Raw genomic sequence first — 16,222 nt, 5'->3', positions numbered from 1 at the left:
ACCTTGTCTTGCACCCAACCCCCAGAACTGTCAAGCGCAGTGTTTGTTGTAAATGTTCTGCATTCTTGGTTGCAATTAAACAATTGTCAGATTACATCTGCATTCCACTATAAGTATGTCATTTCATTAATGACGTGATAATCTTAAGACATAAGGCCCGTGGAGGTGTGGTATATGGCCAATATTCCACAGCTAAGGGCTGTTCTTAAGCACAACGAAATGCCTGAACACAGCCCTTAGCCGTGGTACATTGGCCATACATCAAACCCCTGAGGTGCCTTATTGCTATTATAAACTGGTTACCAACGTAATTAGAGCAGTAGAAATAAATGTTATCCTACCCGTGGTATAGGGTGTGATATACCACAGCTGTCAACCAATCAGCATTCAGGGCTTGACCCTCCAGGTTAAAATAAAAATGGTATTCATTTGGCAAGTGTCTCTAGGATTAGAGAATGTATGTGATGGCCTCTAGATGGCAGCATAAGGACATGTTTGTAATTATCTGTCATTGCTCATGAATGTTCAAAACAATAATATATGAAGTCATTTCTAATGCATCATCCAGCATTGTATACAATAATGTAGTTTTGTTTATTTCAAAGTGGTTGCATCTCATGACTTGCAAGTCGATAAACATGTTGAGAATTGTGGCACCAATAAACTCTTTCCATCCTAAATAATTGTAAATATTTCAAACTAAATGTAATTGCAAAAATAAACATAAGCAACACTTTTTCTGAAAAAATAATACATCTAAAAGTACAATGCATTGAATTTCAATTTCAGTACAAACACTCGCTTCAAAGTAAATTAGAATGTAGTAATGAACGTTAAACCATTAAAACAATATTCAAAGCAGCAGAATGATTGGAAATGCTGGGGTGGAGTAATCTCAACCAAAGGAATGCAATAAGTAATAGTAAACAATGTAGATATCTATTTTTGTAAGAATAAAAAAAGTTCACACAGAGTAACAAGTTGTATATGTTCCAAATGTTTTGTTTTCTGTCTGGTAAAAGAACTGAAGAGTTGAAAACCAACTTCCTGCTCATTGTTGCATTGCATCACCATGTTCATCTCAAGTCTCGAGAATTAACGTGCCTGAATGAATAAATGACAAGCTCTGCTCTACTTTGTCAGTACACAGCATATTACAAATCATATTGAAACAGTCCTTTCCTCAAAACATCCACAGGCTCTGAACCATAAACCCTGTAAAATATATTTCTGGCCAGCTACATCCAACCTTAACAGTAGAGCAAAGTACACAACTTTGATGCAAAAAAATATATAATAATAATATGCAAATCGGGGGGGGGGGGGGGTAGACTGCCAGACATTGTCAGGCATGTAACCGTGTCCATCGTAAGCTAGATCTATGGTCCTCCAATTAAACTGACGCTAAATGAGCAGTCTGATGCCATTTAGCAGGTTTGTAAACATGCAGTGACAGACAATGAACTTGGATGTCACTGTTTTGACTGGTAAAGGAACTTCCTCCCCACAGTGCCATCTGTCCACGTGGAATATTAGGTGCACAGGCAGGGACTGGCTTTGGCTTCTTTGGCTGTGTAACTGGAGGTGAGCCATAGTCACCAGATGAACACGCCAGACATTGTCTCAATGGATTAATAATATGGCAATTTAGAGATCCGATTCAAGCTAGCCGTTTCCATGTTCATACCAATTCTTTCTTTGTCCTTTCTACCATGGCCAAGTAGTGTCAAGCCAAACCAGTTCATGCTAGCCCTTTCCTCGTCCTTCCTTCTGGGCTGGTTAGTGGTCAGTCAGTTTTTGAAGGCCCCACAGCGGCTGGCTCTGCAGATGAACTCTTTGAGCATGTTGCCATCGATCTGCCAGAAGGCTGCAGTCTGGGTCACCTCTGTCAGGTGGTTCACACAGAACTTGAAACAGAACTCCTCCAGGTCCTACAGGGAAGCGATCACATCCAGTCACAGTATGAACACGGGTACAGTATACAGCAGGTCAGCAACAAGCGGCCCAAAACCGAAGTGATCTTTTGGGGGCCCCTTAGTTTTGAGTCAGAAAAGACTGTAAAGTCACCAGGAATTCAGCAACGAACAAAAAAAAAACAGCTTAACGTAGGGTAATCAAGGTATCTTTGTTATTTTCAAATCAAATCTATTTTGGGGCTTAGTATCCAATTTGTAGAGTACAACTTATAATTATGTTCCGGCACCCCAACCATCCGCTACGCATAAAAAAAACGGCCCGCGGCTGAATCTAATTGCCTACCCCTGGCATACAGTACCTAAATATGTATAAGATGGAATACGAGGTCATCTGACTAATATGTCCATAATGACACGGCTAACGTCTCTCGTAGAAGCCAGCCTCAAGAGGCTTGTGGTAACCAGTAAGCATCGGAGTGGTTAACCCTTAGTAGTGACACTGTCACAGTGTGTCTCACCTCAGCGTCGTATCGCACGGCGGCAGAGAGCAGAGAGAAGGCGTTCTCCACGGTGATGCCTCTCTTGATGATGTGTTGACACAGACGTTTCAGACGGTTCTCACAGTAGGATGTGGCCAGGTCCAACAGGCCTGAAACAGAGACACAGTTTGTACACACAGCGGCTTTACTATGGATGGACTTTAACTCAAAGTCATTTGTTTTGATTCTGGGGCCCCGTATGGATCCTAAACAGGATTCCTGCTTCAGTCCAACTCACCGATGGCATCCTCTGGGGGCAGGTCTACATTGTCAGTGTAGAGGAACTCCAAGAAGGAGCGGTAGACGGGGTAGGAGAACTGGTCGATCTCAATCACCTCCTTCATGTCCTCTGTCCAGTGGGACTGGAACATGGAGCGGAAGTGTTCACACCTGACAGAAACAATGATGGACACATGTTGCCGTGTTACGTCTATAGACAGGTTTTATTGTACCTGGTTGGTCCTATTGGAAAGGCTAAAACTAGAAAAGCTACATGTCTTAAAGAAAATGTATGTGCTTGCTTCAGCAGTATAATAAAATATAGATTTTTTAAACTAAAATTCACATACCGGATCTTGAGCACGGCCTTGTGTACGTGGATGTATTTCCCGTCCACACTGAACTTGAGGTCGGCCGTCTCAGGGCTGTCGAACTCTTTCCTCAGAGACTGGGCCACAGTCAGGAAGTCATCATGCTCTACAACAGAACACAACGCCTTAGCTGGGAATTGTGTGTGTGTGTGTGTGTGTGTGTGTGTGTGTGAGAGAGAGAGGGTTATCCTAGACCATTGGTTAGGGGAACCTCCTACTTAGAGATCAGAAAAAAACACATAACCAAGTTACATACTGCACCTTTAAATAACATTTAATAAATGATGAAATTAACTCACCCATGGAGAGTAGCCTCCACATGACAGACGGAGTAGCGAAGCAGGCGAAGACGTCGTCAGTGCAGGAGAAGTGTGTGAGGTGTGGCAGCACGATGGACTGACCCCTACACTGGCCCCACATGTACACCTGGCCGCTCTGGGTCTTACAGGCAGATGTGTGTGTGGAGTGACACGCCGCGATCTCCACTATCCTGCTGGGGGGGGGGGGGGGGGGGAGTGTGTTACACACACACACACACACACACACACACACTCTACCAAGTAACGGTACTCTCCTGTGTCTTTTGACCGCTATAAGAAATTCTGTGATTCTTGAGTGCATTGTTTCTTTACACGTCTCCCTACTCTGTCTCTCTGTGCCATGCCTCTTCAGTGTTTTCCCTTGTCCTTTTGCTGCCTACGGTGGGCCTCTCTCCCTCTCCCCTTTAAGACGAAGACAGGAAACACAAAAAGAGAAGGAAGAATGACAGGACACTGCTGAAGTCACTGCTGTTCCATGAATTTAACTATATGGGATATACACTATGTACTAAAGTATCTGGACACCCCTTCGAATTAGTGGATTTGGCCATTTCAGCCACACCTGGGGCCTCCCAGGTGGCGCAGTGGTTAAGGGCGCTGTACTGCAGCGCCAGCTGTGCCATCAGACACTCTGGGTTCGCGCCCAGGCTCTGTCGCAACCGGCCGCGACCGGGAGGTCCGTGGGGCGACGCACAATTGACCTAGCGTCGTCCGGGTTAGGGAGGGCTTGGCCGGTAGGGATGTCCTTGTCTCATCGCGCACCAGCGACTCCTGTGGTGGGCCGGGCGCAGTGCGAGCTAACACAGGTTGCCAGGTGCATAGTGTTTCCTCTGACACATTGGTGCGGCTGGCTTCCGGGTTGGATGCGCACTGTGTTAAGAAGCAGTGCGGCTTGGTTGGGTTGTGTATCGGAGGACGCATGACTTTCAACCTTCGTCTCTCCCGAGCCTGTACGGGAGTTGTAGCGATGAGACAAGATAGTAGCTACTAAAAAATACAAATAAATTGGATGCCACGAAATTGGGGAGAAAAAGGGGTCAAATTCAGAAAAAATAAAAGGGTTTTATGCACCTGGCAACCTGTGTTAGCTCGCACTGCGCCCGGCCCACCACAGGAGTCGCTGGTGCGCGATGAGACAAGGACATTTCGAACAGCCACACACAAGCCTAAGATCACCATGCGCAATGCCAAGCGTCAGCTGGAGCGTCATTAGACTCTGGAGCAGCGGAAACGTGTTCTCTGAATCACACTTCACCATCTGGCAGTCACGTGGACGAATCTGGGTTTGGCAGATGCCAGGAGAAAGCTACCTGCCCCAATGGATAGTGTCAACTGTAAAGTTTGGTGGAGGAGGAATAATAGTCTGGAACTTTTTTTCCATGGTTGGGGCTAGGCCCCTTAGTTCCAGTGAAGGGAAATCTTAACACTACAGCATACAATGACATTCTAGACCATTCTGTGCTTCCAACTTAGTGGAAGGCCCTTTCCAGTTTCAGCATGACAATACCCCCAGGCACAAAGCGAGTTCCATACAGAAATGGCTTGTCAAAACCCCATCGAACACCTTTGGGATGAATTGGAACACAGACTGCGAGCCAGGCCTAATCGGCCAACATCAGTGCCCGACCTCACTACTTACCCAGCAGGTTAAGATAATTAACGTAGCAGGTTAGGAGTATTAGGTTAGGGTTAGCTAAAATATTATACTTTGACGTCAATTTGACAAACTGTATCCTGTCTAGCCATGACCGTATTCCATGGACATAGAAGGTTGCTGGTTTTATTGTGCCCTCTGTCTTGTAGCTTGATCTCAAGGCCAGCCTGAGGCTCATTCAAGAGTGTTTTGATATGTTACACAACGTTCAGAGATAGAAATGAACATGACAAATGTCCACAATCTATTCCGAATTAAATCCCAATAACTGGTTTGCATGTTTTCAGTGAAAAGTATAGGCTTGTCAAGTGTCAAAACCATTTGTACCCCAGCCCACAACATAATTGCCCCCTCTCTCCCCTCCATTCTAGTTTTGCTACATTGTGACAGGGACAATGTAAACTCAGAGACAGATTATTCTAGATCTGGTGTCTGAGCCAATGTTTGGACTATGCAGTGTTACGGTATGGACAAACACTGGATAGAATACAACAGAGAAGACGAAGAGAAAAGAGAACTAACCATGGGTCTCTGAAAGATGACAATATCAACTGGGGCTTTTAGTGGGCAGTAGCAGCCACCAGAGTTACATCTCAATCCTGTGAGTGTGTTCTCTCCCTTACCTCTCCTTCTCAGCCATGATGTGTACAGGACTGAGCTGGTTGCTCTTGTTGCCAGTACCCAGCTGTCCGTAGGTGTTAGCCCCCCAGGCATACAGCAGGCCCTCGTCGGTTAGAGCCAGGGAGTGGGCGTAGCCTGACGCGATCTGGAAGACAAGTCCTTAAGGGTTTTACACAGTGGGAGTGGACAGCAACAAGGCTCTGGGCTCAATTCTGTTTTGTATTAGTTTGATTTGAAGTAGACATGAGTAGATGATTCAGACAGAGACATACAGGTGGTAGTAGTGTACACTACTGTCCAGTCTTACTTGTAGTACACAGAGACCCTGGAGGGCTGCCAGGCGACAGGGGGTCAGCTGGTTACCGTTGTTGCCCACTCCCAGCTGGCCATTCCCATTGTATCCCCAGCCAAACACCTGCAACACACACAGGCCACGGTAGTCAGCAATATCTTCCTTTATGTACATGTTGCTATATAACATTTTGCTTTGACTTTCTCTGGACCGGAGGGAACTACACAATATAAACCCATCCTTCCCAAGGGCTTGGTCTCTCACCTCCCCATTGTCGAGCACAGCCATGGAGGAGGTCTGTCCACAGGCGATGCCCATCACCACTTTACCCTGCAGGCAGTTGGTCACCCTGCGGGGGGTTGGCTGGTTGGCTGTGGCACCTGAACCCACCTGGCCACAGTTGTTGTAACCCCACGCAAACACCTAGCAGATAGAATCATATACACACCGACTGTCAACCCTATACACAATCACACCTCGTGACCAGTGATCCTAGGTAACCATGATATTAGGTAATGTTGTAACTACCCCTTTACAGTGCTGAGTAACATATTTCAACACATCCAAGATAGATATTTAGGGCTACTTTTGGAAATCATTAGTCATTTCTACATCAGCTCTTCAATCGTGTGTGAGACCAGGCCAGCGGGCCTGGGTTAGATGCAGCCAGCCTGGACACAGTGAACTGAGATAATACCTTCCTAACCTGCTGCTGGGACAAACATAAACCACTTAAAGAGACAGACAGCCAAGACAAGTGACCACTGATCAGCCCTGGTTAGAAAACTTGAACCTGACAGGGTTCCATAGTCCACTCCACACACTGACAGGCTACACACAACCTCCACCAATAGTCCACTCATGTTCATCAGTCTTTTTATTCTCTTGAACATTATGTACCTAGCAGTAGCACTGTAGCAGTAGCAGTAGACACTGACATCTTGAAACGGGCTTATTTCAGGGTTACAAGTGCATGTAAAAGGACTTAAACAAGAATTTCCCCTCACCTCTCCATCGTGTGTCAGGGCCAGAGAGTGATGTGACCCACAGGCCACTTGTGTTATTTTCTTGTTCTGCAGGTTGGTTGAAACCAGGATGGGTGACACCCCCTGGTTGGTGGTCCCGTTGCCCAGCTGGCTGTATCCATTGTGCCCCCAGGCAAACAACTCTCCCCCTGAGAGACAAACGCACCAAAGTATAACAGAGCTATTTAAGTAAGCTGCACTATGACAATTATACTGGCTTTTGGTAAAGTTCTAGTAACGTGCCAACGTTGCCATTTGGTGGTGGTAAAAACAAGTAAGGCAAGTGGGCAGCATACCTTCTGTGGCCAGTAAGACGTGTGGTCCACTGCCATAGCTGAGACTGACCACCTTCTTGCCTCGGAGGAAGTCTAGTTTCTTAGGGACCATGGTGCTCTGACTGTCTCCTGTCCCCAGACAGTTACTGCAGTTCAGCCCAAACACAAACACCTACAGGGAGATCAGAGACAAAGATGAAGAGAAGTCAGGGAGAGGATGCCATTACATGTAATTATATTTATTTAACCAAGAAACTCCACTCAGTAACAATTTCCACTGCTTTCCAGAGAGTTCTGCACTACATAAAAACTATAAAGTTATTCTATACAATCGAGACACCCCCAGTCTCACCTCATCGTCCTGGGTGATGTAGATAGCTTCGTTGGCCGAGGTTCCGAAGACACAGGCCTGCCTGATGCGGGAGACCTCCTGAGCCCCCAGCAGGGTGAAGAGGGGCCACTTCCCCACATCCACCATGGCTGGGTACCTCACTCTGGCTCTCCGCGGTGGGGGGGTCGGGGTGAGGACGGGGGACACAGGGGAGGGAGAAGCAGGGGCTGTGAGGCCACCACTGTCCCCGCTAACACTGTTACAAGACAACCATCAAAAGACAGACACGTACAAAACACTGTGTCTTAGTCTAAACCTCAGTGGTGAGGCACCCTGGTTTCAATTAAGGTATTCATAAATATGTTAATATTTGCTCAAAGGCTTGTGCAGTAAGTTAGACATGACTTCAGGACTTTATAATGCCATCTCTGGATGCTCACGGTGATATCGAATTTTTTTTAAATAGTATTGGGCTATACAGACAACATGCAGATGGAGATGGAATGGCTACTTTATTTGGCAAACGTTCCCATCCAGATCTTTTAACTGTCTCATACAGTTGGTTAAATAATTGGATGACTAGCTAGGTAACATTAGCTAACTACGTAAGTACGGTACTGCAGATCCAACGCATCTCTGGCCATGCACTCTGTTTACCATTGGGATTACAATCGTGAATCTCAGCCACAACAAATGCGGCATCCATTAGCCTCCTAGCTGGCTAACAGTAGTTAGCTTACCTTGCCAGGTAGCAAACTAGCTTGCGACATGGTAACGGTCACCTAACAGTGACTGGTCAAGCTAGCGATGCACTACGTTGAAGGCTGCACCCATGGCAGTCTCCCTTTGCTGTTTACCGTTATCTGGCTATCTACAAAGCAAGCTAGCCTAGCACCTAGCTGGATAGATTCAGCGCTGACTAATAGCTAGCAAGCTGTGGGTTACTGTACCTAAAGCATCGCTCCATATCATCAAGAAAACTGAGGAAAGAAACAAGAAAGACACATTTAACAGCTCGACTATTAATAAACCTACCTCAAGTAAATATGATTTGAAAGCACGATTACCAGAATAAAGCTGTCACTTCGTTGTTGTCGTCGCTGATGTAAGGATACCAAACGTACCAGGCAGCAGCTTTGAGTTTAGCGATAGTTTTGCGCTCGAGCCCCGTCCAAATCTTTGGTCCAGATGGACACTCTGACGTCATGGGCTGAAAGAAGGTGCGCTTGGTTTAGGTCATCAGCGGACTCGGTGGGCAGAGTCCACGGTTGAGAAGATTTTAGGACACATGCGCCTAGCCTGGGTGCTAGTCTATTGTTCTCTTGCCAACTACTAACGCAATAAATGGGAGTTAAGAATAACCATTTTCAGCCCTCTGGTGTTTAATAATAAAACATAGGCCCAATTAAAATAAAAAACATACTTTCTTCCCTTGCGGTAATAATCACCCCACTGCTTTCACCAATCAAACCCTAGATCTGCGCAATGAGGGAGGATGCATTAGAGTATAGAGAAACTGAGAAAGCCTGTTGGTACAGCCTCTAAAAGAAGAATGTGAAAAGACTGGTTCTCATGTGACCATGTTTATATTCTGAAACTCAAACTCAGTTTTATTCACGTTGAGTGAGTCTCTAGTCACCGGAGGGCAGCAGCAAGTGAGCACACCTGACGCTTTCACCGAATCTCCTTTTGTTGATGTAAATCAGAGACTACCGAGGAAGACCCAACAAACCAACATTGTTCAGAAGCTGTGGATGGACTTCCCAGATGAGCCCAGGCCCATCAGAACCGTGGGAGTCCTCTTGATGTCCCTCTTGGATAGAAGCAGCCCCATGACAGACACACTTGGCTAGGCAAAGCAGGGTCTGATGTAGAAGGTAAATAGGAAGTATGGCCTATTTAACGCACAGGCCCACACCCCTGCCTAGGTGGGACTGCCGTACTTCCTATTTACCTTCTACATCAGACCCTGCTTTGCCTAGCCAAGTGTGTCTGTCATGGGGCTGCTTCTATCCAAGAGGGAAATCAAGAGGACTCCCACGGTTGTTCTGATGGGCCTGGGCTCATCTGGGAAGTCCACCCTGCTCTTCAGGTTCAAGACAGGGTTGGTGATGGATACTTCCCCCACCGTGGGCTTCAACGTGGTGACCCTGGATCTGAACAAGAAAATGGCCTTGACCGTGTGGGATGTGGGCAGACAGGGGGAGATGAGGGCCAACTGGAGGCGAGTTGTTGGTTCTGTGCTATTCTATTTCTGTTTTAGCCCAGTACTACGAACATCTCATTCCACTAATCATAATGCCTGTTATTAGACTGAACAAAAAATAAACAATTAATTTTACTGAGTCACAGTAAATCAGTCAATTGAATTAAATAGGCCCTAATCTATGGATTTCACATGACTACGCAGGGGTGTGGGCCTGTGAGGGCATAGGCCAATCCACTGGGGAGCCAGGCCAAGCCAGTCAAAATGTTTTTCCCTGCACAAAAGGGCTGTATTACAGACAGTTTCATCTTCTGTCTGGGTGGCTGGTCTCAGACGATCCCGCAGGTGAAGCTGGATATGGAGGTCCTGGGCTGGCGGGGTTATACGTGGTCTGCGGTTGTGAGGCCAGTTGGACGCAATTTCTCTAAAATGACTTTGGAGGCAGCTTATGGTAGAGAAATTAATATTCAATACTCTGGCAGCAGCTCTGGTGGGCATTTATGCAGTTAGCATGCCAATTTCATGCTTCCTCAACTTGACATCTGTGGAATTTTGATGTGACAACTGCACATTTTAGTGGCCTTATTGTCCCCAGCACAAGGTGCACCTGTGTAATGATCATGCTGTTTAATCAGCTTCTTGATATGTCACACCTGTCAGCTGGATGGATTATCTTGGCAAGGAAGAAATACTCACTAACAGGGATGTAAACACAGTTGTGCACAAAATTTGAGATGAGGCTTTTTGTGCGTATGGAAATCTTTTATTTCAGCTCATGAAACATGGGACCAAAACTATGTTGAGTTTATATTTTTGTTCAGTGTAGTTTAATCAGGTGTGACAGTTAAAGTCTAGAACAAATAAATGCACATTCTGTCTCCGGTCCCATGATCAGGTTGCTAGAGTACTGGAATAGAATAACCTTTTATCCTCAACTAATGACTTGCTAAAATTGCAATATCATTAGCTAGACACTACCTGGAGGGCTGTAAGGCTATGGTGTTCGTGGTGGACAGTAGTGACCGGGCCAGTATAGGGGACTCTCAGAAGGCTCTGAAGAATGTTCTGTCCGACGACAACATGAAGGGAATACCTCTGATGGTGCTGGCTAACAAGAAGGACCTCCCCAACACCATGAACATCAGAGAGGTGTCCAACCAGCTGGAGCTGCCCAGCTACAAAGACCGAGCCTGGCAGATCCAGGCATGCAGCGGCCTGAAGGGAATGGGGCTCCAGCAAGCCTTCCTCTCTGTGGCCAAACTCATCAAGAAGAGCTGAGAGGAGACACGTCAGTGGAGATATCACTGTGTGAGAGACACTTGACAAGTCAGAGATACTGACTATATAGTGCACTACCTTAAACTAGAACAATGTTAAAGTACCTCAGCAGTAGTACACTATAAAGGGAATAGGGTGCCATTTGAAATGCAGATTATAACAGAACAATGATTGTGGAAGAGCCAGGATTCTCAATCCAATTATGAACTAAGCACAGGATCCATATTTGGGCATTTTGATTGTGCAATCAACATGGTTGAGATTTAACACTTAGCAGGCACATTTAACTGCTGTGATGTTAAGGGAGACTGGAGAGTATTATTACACTGTGGAGATGTGGGGAAAGAGCTAGGGAAACTAATATTTTTGTTTGCAGATACATCACTATTTATATTAATGATAAACTAATAAAACATGCTAAACCTAATGTCTGTCTGCTAAATGGCATATTATTTGTGCGAAGCCAGGCTTTTGGGTAGTGGGCGTGCCAATGCCTACTATGTACATACAAAATAATGTCTATTTCTGCTTCTTCGGGGCTTGGTAGGAGGGGTGAAGTCGTTTGAGTGACAGCCATGATTGCCACAACAGCAGTCCAGGTACCACCACCCACACCCCATTGAAGAAGACCAGGTAGATCCATAAGTAGAGCCAGTGGTTTGTGTTGAGGTTGGGGCTGCCTGCCAGCCAGTCTGGACAGAAGGTCATCCAGCCTCCGTACAACTCACACACACACAACGTGATCTGGACAAAGTGCCTGAAAACAAACATGGAGAACTATTCACCCGGAAGGCCAGGCTGTGCAACAACAAAACAAGCTAAAAACACACATTGACCATTGAGATTCAAAACAAACAATGACACGTTTACTTAGGTTGATAACCAACTTGCGCCCAGGCTATATTTTCCATGTACAGTGCATTAGGAAAGAATTCAGACCCCTTGACTTTTTCCACATTTTGTTACGTTAAAGCCACATTTTAAAATGGATTAAATTGGGGGGGGTTCTCAGCAATCTACACACAATATCCAATAATGACACAGCAAAAACAAGTTTCAAATTTTTGCAGGTTTGACATGTGTTAATACCTGAAATATCACATTTACATAAGTATTTAGACACTATACTCAGTACTTTAAAGCAACTTTGGTAGCGATTACAGCCTCGAGTCTTCTTGGATATGCTACAAGCTTGGCACACCTGTTTTTGGGGAGTTTCTCCCATTCTTCTCTGCAGATCCTCTCAAGATCTGTCAGGTTGGATGGGGAGTGTCACTGCACAGCTATTTTCAGGTCTCTCCAGAGATGCTTGATCGGGTTCAAGTCCGAGCTCTGGCTGGGCTTCTCAAGGAAATCCAGAGACTTGTCTCGAAGCCTCTCCTGCGCTGTCTTGGCTGTGTGCTTAGGGTGGTTGTCCTGTTGCCCCAGTCCTTCACCCCAGTCTGAGGTCCTGAGCAGGTTTTCATCAAGGATCTCTCTGTACTTCGCTACGTTCATCTTTCCCTCAATCCTGACTAGTCTCCCAGTTTCCGCCGCTGTAAAACAACCCCACAGCATGATACTGTGAGGTTTCCTCCAGACGTGACGCTTGGCATTCAGGCCAAAGAGTTCAATCTTGATTTCATCTGACCAGAGAATCTTGTTTCCCATGGTCTGTCCTTTGGGTGCCTTTTGGCAAACTCCAAGAGGGCTCCATGTGCCATTTACTGAGGAGTGGCTTCCGTCTGGCCACTCTACCATAAAGGCCTGATTGGAGGCGTGCTGCAAAGATGGTTGTCCTTCTGGAAGGTTCTCACATCTCCACAGAGGAACTCTGGAGCTCTGTCAGAGTGACCATCGGGTTCTTGGTCACCTCCACGACCAAGGCAATTCTCGCCCTGATTGCTCAGTTTGGATGGGCGGCCAGCTCTAGGAAGAGTCTTGGTGGTTCCAAACTTCTTCCATTTAAGAATGATGGAGGCCACTGTGTTCTTGGCAACCTTCAACGCTGCAGAAAATGTTTGGTACCCTTCCCCAGATCGGTCCCTTGACACAATCCTGTCTCGGAGCTCTTCGGACAATTCCTTTCGACCTCATGGCTTGGTTTTTGCTCTGACATGCACTGCCAACTGTGGGACATAGACAGGTATGTGCCTTTCCAAATCATGTCCAATCTATTGAATTTACCACAGGTGGACTCCGATCAAGTTGTAGAAACATCAAGGATGATCAATGGAAACAGGATGCCCACGGAGCTCAATTTTGAGTCTCATAGCAAAAAATCCTTACGTAAATAAGGTATCTCTTTATATTTAATAAAATGTTTAAAAAATGTTTGTCCTGTTTTTGCTTTGTCATTATGGGTATAGTTTGTAGATTGAGGGGAAAACAGTATTTGATTTTAGAATAAGGCTGTAATGTAACAATGTGGAAAAAGGGGTCTGAATACTTTCCAAATGCACATTACATCTATGTATATGGTAATAGGTCATTCAACACATCACATGCTGAAGACAGCAAGTCAATTTACATTCTTATAGTGTCTAATGGGATGTAAACACTCGTTTGTGTAATGGGACAATTCTGTATATAATTAGTGTTCTCTATAAAGAAATATGGTACCAATATAGAAATGGCATAAAGCATGATAAAAGCCTGACAATGAAGCATATTTAGTACCAGTGTTCCTACCTGTAGTGTTTGTCCTTGACGATGGCATAGACAAGTACCAGCGCCAGGATGCCGTCCAGGACCACCGTCAACAGCTCCAAGGAGACGATGGTGGGGTCAGAGTGGAGCCAGCGCTCATCTGCCTTTCCATACTCCTTCCCTACATGGACAGAATATCTGTTAGAGCAGTATCTCAATATATTCCTGGGGGACCCCAGGGCCAGAGGGTGCACGTTTTTGTTCTACTCCAGCATTAACCGTGATTGATATTCCATTCCTGTATATTATTCAGTTTAATGTGAGCATTTTAATACTATATCCACTAGATGTCTCACCACAACCAGGCTCCAAAGCACATCTCAAACACACGCACCATTGGTAATAATTTATATTTTGCATGATAAAAAAAAAAGTTCAATACACAGTACTATAAATCATTTTGTTTAATCCATTTGTTTTTTATTGCAGTCAAGGTAGCCTACTTACAAAGTTCAGCAAAAATATTGTCTGAAGTTGCCACGGTTCCAACAAGTGACATGTAAACAAAAGGTCCTTCCTGTAAGAACAAACAGTAGAAAGAGTCAAATAAGAGCTGCAAATTAACTTTCTATGTTGACAACACCTTCTCACTCACATCACACACTCACCAAAGTAATGTGAACAATTGCGTCGTAGAAAAGCCACACGAGCACCCATCTATCAGGTCCAGAGCATTTTCTTCCCCATATCTGCGCGAGGATGTATCCCACGACGAACTGAGTGGCGCAGGCCAGCAGAGAATAAACCGTCACTGGAGTAAAGAGAGATTGGGTTTCTTTAAACGCCGCCGATACCATTTTCTCAGAAAACTCGACTCAAACCATGCAAATTACTCTTTGAACTTGCAACTATTGTCTCGTCCATAAAGCTAGATAGATGACTCATCTGTGCCATTTTGCGTCTGCCTGCCCTGCCGATGCTGTCAATCTCAATTTTGAAGTAATACATTTTCTTCTTCGTGATTGGCTGATCCGTCCGGTTGGACATGACGCTAACAGAGTAACCAGTCGGGATCATTCAATGAAGTTGGAAGTCCCACCCAGTTGACTTCATTACAATGGTGGAAGCCCTCAATGGCGCTTCCCATCCTAATATATTTTTTTGTGCTACTAGAGGCCTCTATCCTTCTCTATGGTCTTGTCCCAAATGGATTCCGTAGTCGTCTCCCCCTGCCCGTGTCACGCTGTGAGAAGTACATGATTGGCTGTCGGATAAATCTCTACACTTCTAAGAGAAAATGAAGGGGGAGCTGAAGTTGGTGAACCGGAGGCGAAGCGAGTCTCGACTCCGCCCAAAATCTGTCTGCGTGAAAATAAGCGTTTAAGCAGACCAAGTGGGGCGGGGGGGGCAGCAATGAGTGTCGAATCTAGTGAAGATACAAGTGAATTGCTATTTTGATAGGTGAGGCTTATTTGATCAAATATAAGTTTCATAATACTTAAATTATTAAGAGTGTACTGATGTCCTGCACGTGACATTGCGACGATTTTTCTATCGGTTGTGCCAGTTCTTACGGGTATCTGCTCTCTCATTGGCTAGAATATTCCCATCTGATCTCGCCTGCCGCATGCCTTTCGCCTTTGAGAAATTGTTAGAGCGGTCAGTCGACCATCTTGCCACGCCGATTGTAGAATCAACCAGGAGGAGGTCCGAAATCAGGACCTTGGACAGCAGATTGGACAACGATTGACAATAGTATAAATAAAGCATAGTACATTTGATTAGTCAAACTTTATACTGTTTGTATATCGTATTTTACAGTGGTGTAAAGTACTTAAGTAGTTGTGGGTATCTGTACTTCACTATTCATATTGACTACTTTTACTTCACTACATTCATAAAGAAAATAATGTACTTTTTACTCCATACATTTATCTCAACATCCAAAAGTACATGTTACATTTTGAATGCTTAGCAGGACAGAAAATTGTCAATTTCTCACACTTATCAAGAGAACAACTCTAGTCACCCCTAATGCCGATGATCTGACCTACTCACTAAACAAATGCTTAATTTCTAAATTGTCTGAGTGTTGGAGTGTGCCCCTGACATTTAAAAAACAAGAAAATGGTGCTGTCTGGTCTGCTTAATATAAAGGAATTTGGCATTTATACTTTTTACCCATACTTTTACTCAAGTATTAGTTTACTGGGTGACCTTCACTTTACTTGAGTCAGTTTCTATTAAGGTATCTTTACTTTTACTCAAGTATGACAATTATGTACTTCTTCCACCACTGGTATTATACATTATACACTGCTCAAAAAAATAAAGGGAACACTTAAACAACACAATGTAACTCCAAGTCAATCACACTTCTGTGAAATCAAACTGTCCACTTAGGAAGCAACACTGATTGACAATACATTTCACATGCTGTTGTGCAAATGGAATAGACAACAGATGGAAATTATAGGCAATTAGCAAGACAACCCCAATAAAGGAGTGGTTCTGCAGATGATAACCACAGACCACTTCTCAGTTCCT

At 44.9% G+C, this 16,222-nt stretch overlaps 3 protein-coding genes across 12 annotated transcripts; 1 reads left to right on the top strand and 2 right to left on the bottom strand.

Annotated features, from left to right (window-relative positions):
- Positions 1 to 559: 559 nt before the first annotated feature.
- On the bottom strand, positions 560 to 9,364 carry LOC110527343 (RCC1 and BTB domain-containing protein 1). Of its 10 annotated transcripts, none has more exons than XM_021608555.2 (14): positions 8,631 to 9,364; positions 8,514 to 8,543; positions 7,585 to 7,819; positions 7,254 to 7,404; positions 6,940 to 7,106; positions 6,197 to 6,355; positions 5,948 to 6,055; positions 5,643 to 5,785; positions 3,690 to 3,767; positions 3,345 to 3,538; positions 3,025 to 3,151; positions 2,694 to 2,845; positions 2,435 to 2,565; positions 560 to 1,931 (listed from the first exon to the last, which is right to left on the bottom strand). In XM_021608555.2, exons 1-14 carry the CDS (start codon positions 8,768 to 8,770, stop codon positions 1,791 to 1,793), a joined length of 1,956 nt encoding a protein of 651 aa, XP_021464230.2. In that variant the 5' UTR covers positions 8,771 to 9,364; the 3' UTR covers positions 560 to 1,790. The 10 variants fall into 10 exon arrangements, with proteins under 10 accessions (XP_021464230.2, XP_021464231.2, XP_021464232.2 ...); XM_021608556.2 differs by having other exon boundaries at positions 3,345 to 3,535; XM_021608557.2 differs by having other exon boundaries at positions 7,585 to 7,804.
- A 105-nt stretch (positions 9,365 to 9,469) lies between these two features.
- LOC110527346 (ADP-ribosylation factor-like protein 11) lies at positions 9,470 to 11,521 on the top strand. Its single transcript, XM_021608566.2, has 2 exons — positions 9,470 to 9,787; positions 10,741 to 11,521. Exons 1-2 carry the CDS (start codon positions 9,561 to 9,563, stop codon positions 11,045 to 11,047), a joined length of 534 nt encoding a protein of 177 aa, XP_021464241.2. The 5' UTR covers positions 9,470 to 9,560; the 3' UTR covers positions 11,048 to 11,521.
- ebpl (EBP like) lies at positions 10,512 to 14,903 on the bottom strand. The gene is made up of 4 exons (XM_036982666.1): positions 14,344 to 14,903; positions 14,183 to 14,252; positions 13,718 to 13,856; positions 10,512 to 11,804 (listed from the first exon to the last, which is right to left on the bottom strand). The coding sequence occupies exons 1-4, from the start codon at positions 14,530 to 14,532 to the stop codon at positions 11,567 to 11,569; spliced, it is 636 nt and encodes a 211-aa protein (XP_036838561.1). The 5' UTR covers positions 14,533 to 14,903; the 3' UTR covers positions 10,512 to 11,566.
- Positions 14,904 to 16,222: the final 1,319 nt, after the last annotated feature.

Source organism: Oncorhynchus mykiss, chromosome 7, assembly GCF_013265735.2.
Source record: "Oncorhynchus mykiss isolate Arlee chromosome 7, USDA_OmykA_1.1, whole genome shotgun sequence".
Classification (NCBI taxonomy): Eukaryota; Metazoa; Chordata; class Actinopteri; order Salmoniformes; family Salmonidae; genus Oncorhynchus; species Oncorhynchus mykiss.
This window is presented reverse-complemented; position numbering and strand designations above follow the sequence as displayed.

Excerpts from the sequence above, each read along its gene's own strand:
- ebpl (XM_036982666.1), bottom strand. The coding sequence starts at position 14,532 with ATGGTATCGGCGGCGTTTAAAGAAACCCAATCTCTCTTTACTCCAGTG. Across the intron at positions 14,253-14,343 it reads CAATTGTTCACATTACTTTG|GAAGGACCTTTTGTTTACAT; the intron begins GTGAGTGTGTGA and ends TTGTTCTTACAG. Across the intron at positions 13,857-14,182 it reads CAATATTTTTGCTGAACTTT|GGAAGGAGTATGGAAAGGCA; the intron begins GTAAGTAGGCTA and ends CTGTCCATGTAG.
- LOC110527346 (XM_021608566.2), top strand. The coding sequence starts at position 9,561 with ATGGGGCTGCTTCTATCCAAGAGGGAAATCAAGAGGACTCCCACGGTT. Across the intron at positions 9,788-10,740 it reads GAGATGAGGGCCAACTGGAG|ACACTACCTGGAGGGCTGTA; the intron begins GCGAGTTGTTGG and ends ATCATTAGCTAG.
- LOC110527343 (XM_021608555.2), bottom strand. The coding sequence starts at position 8,770 with ATGACGTCAGAGTGTCCATCTGGACCAAAGATTTGGACGGGGCTCGAG. Across the intron at positions 6,056-6,196 it reads CTGTGCTCGACAATGGGGAG|GTGTTTGGCTGGGGATACAA; the intron begins GTGAGAGACCAA and ends TGTGTGTTGCAG. Across the intron at positions 3,152-3,344 it reads GTGGAGGCTACTCTCCATGG|AGCATGATGACTTCCTGACT; the intron begins GTGAGTTAATTT and ends GTTCTGTTGTAG.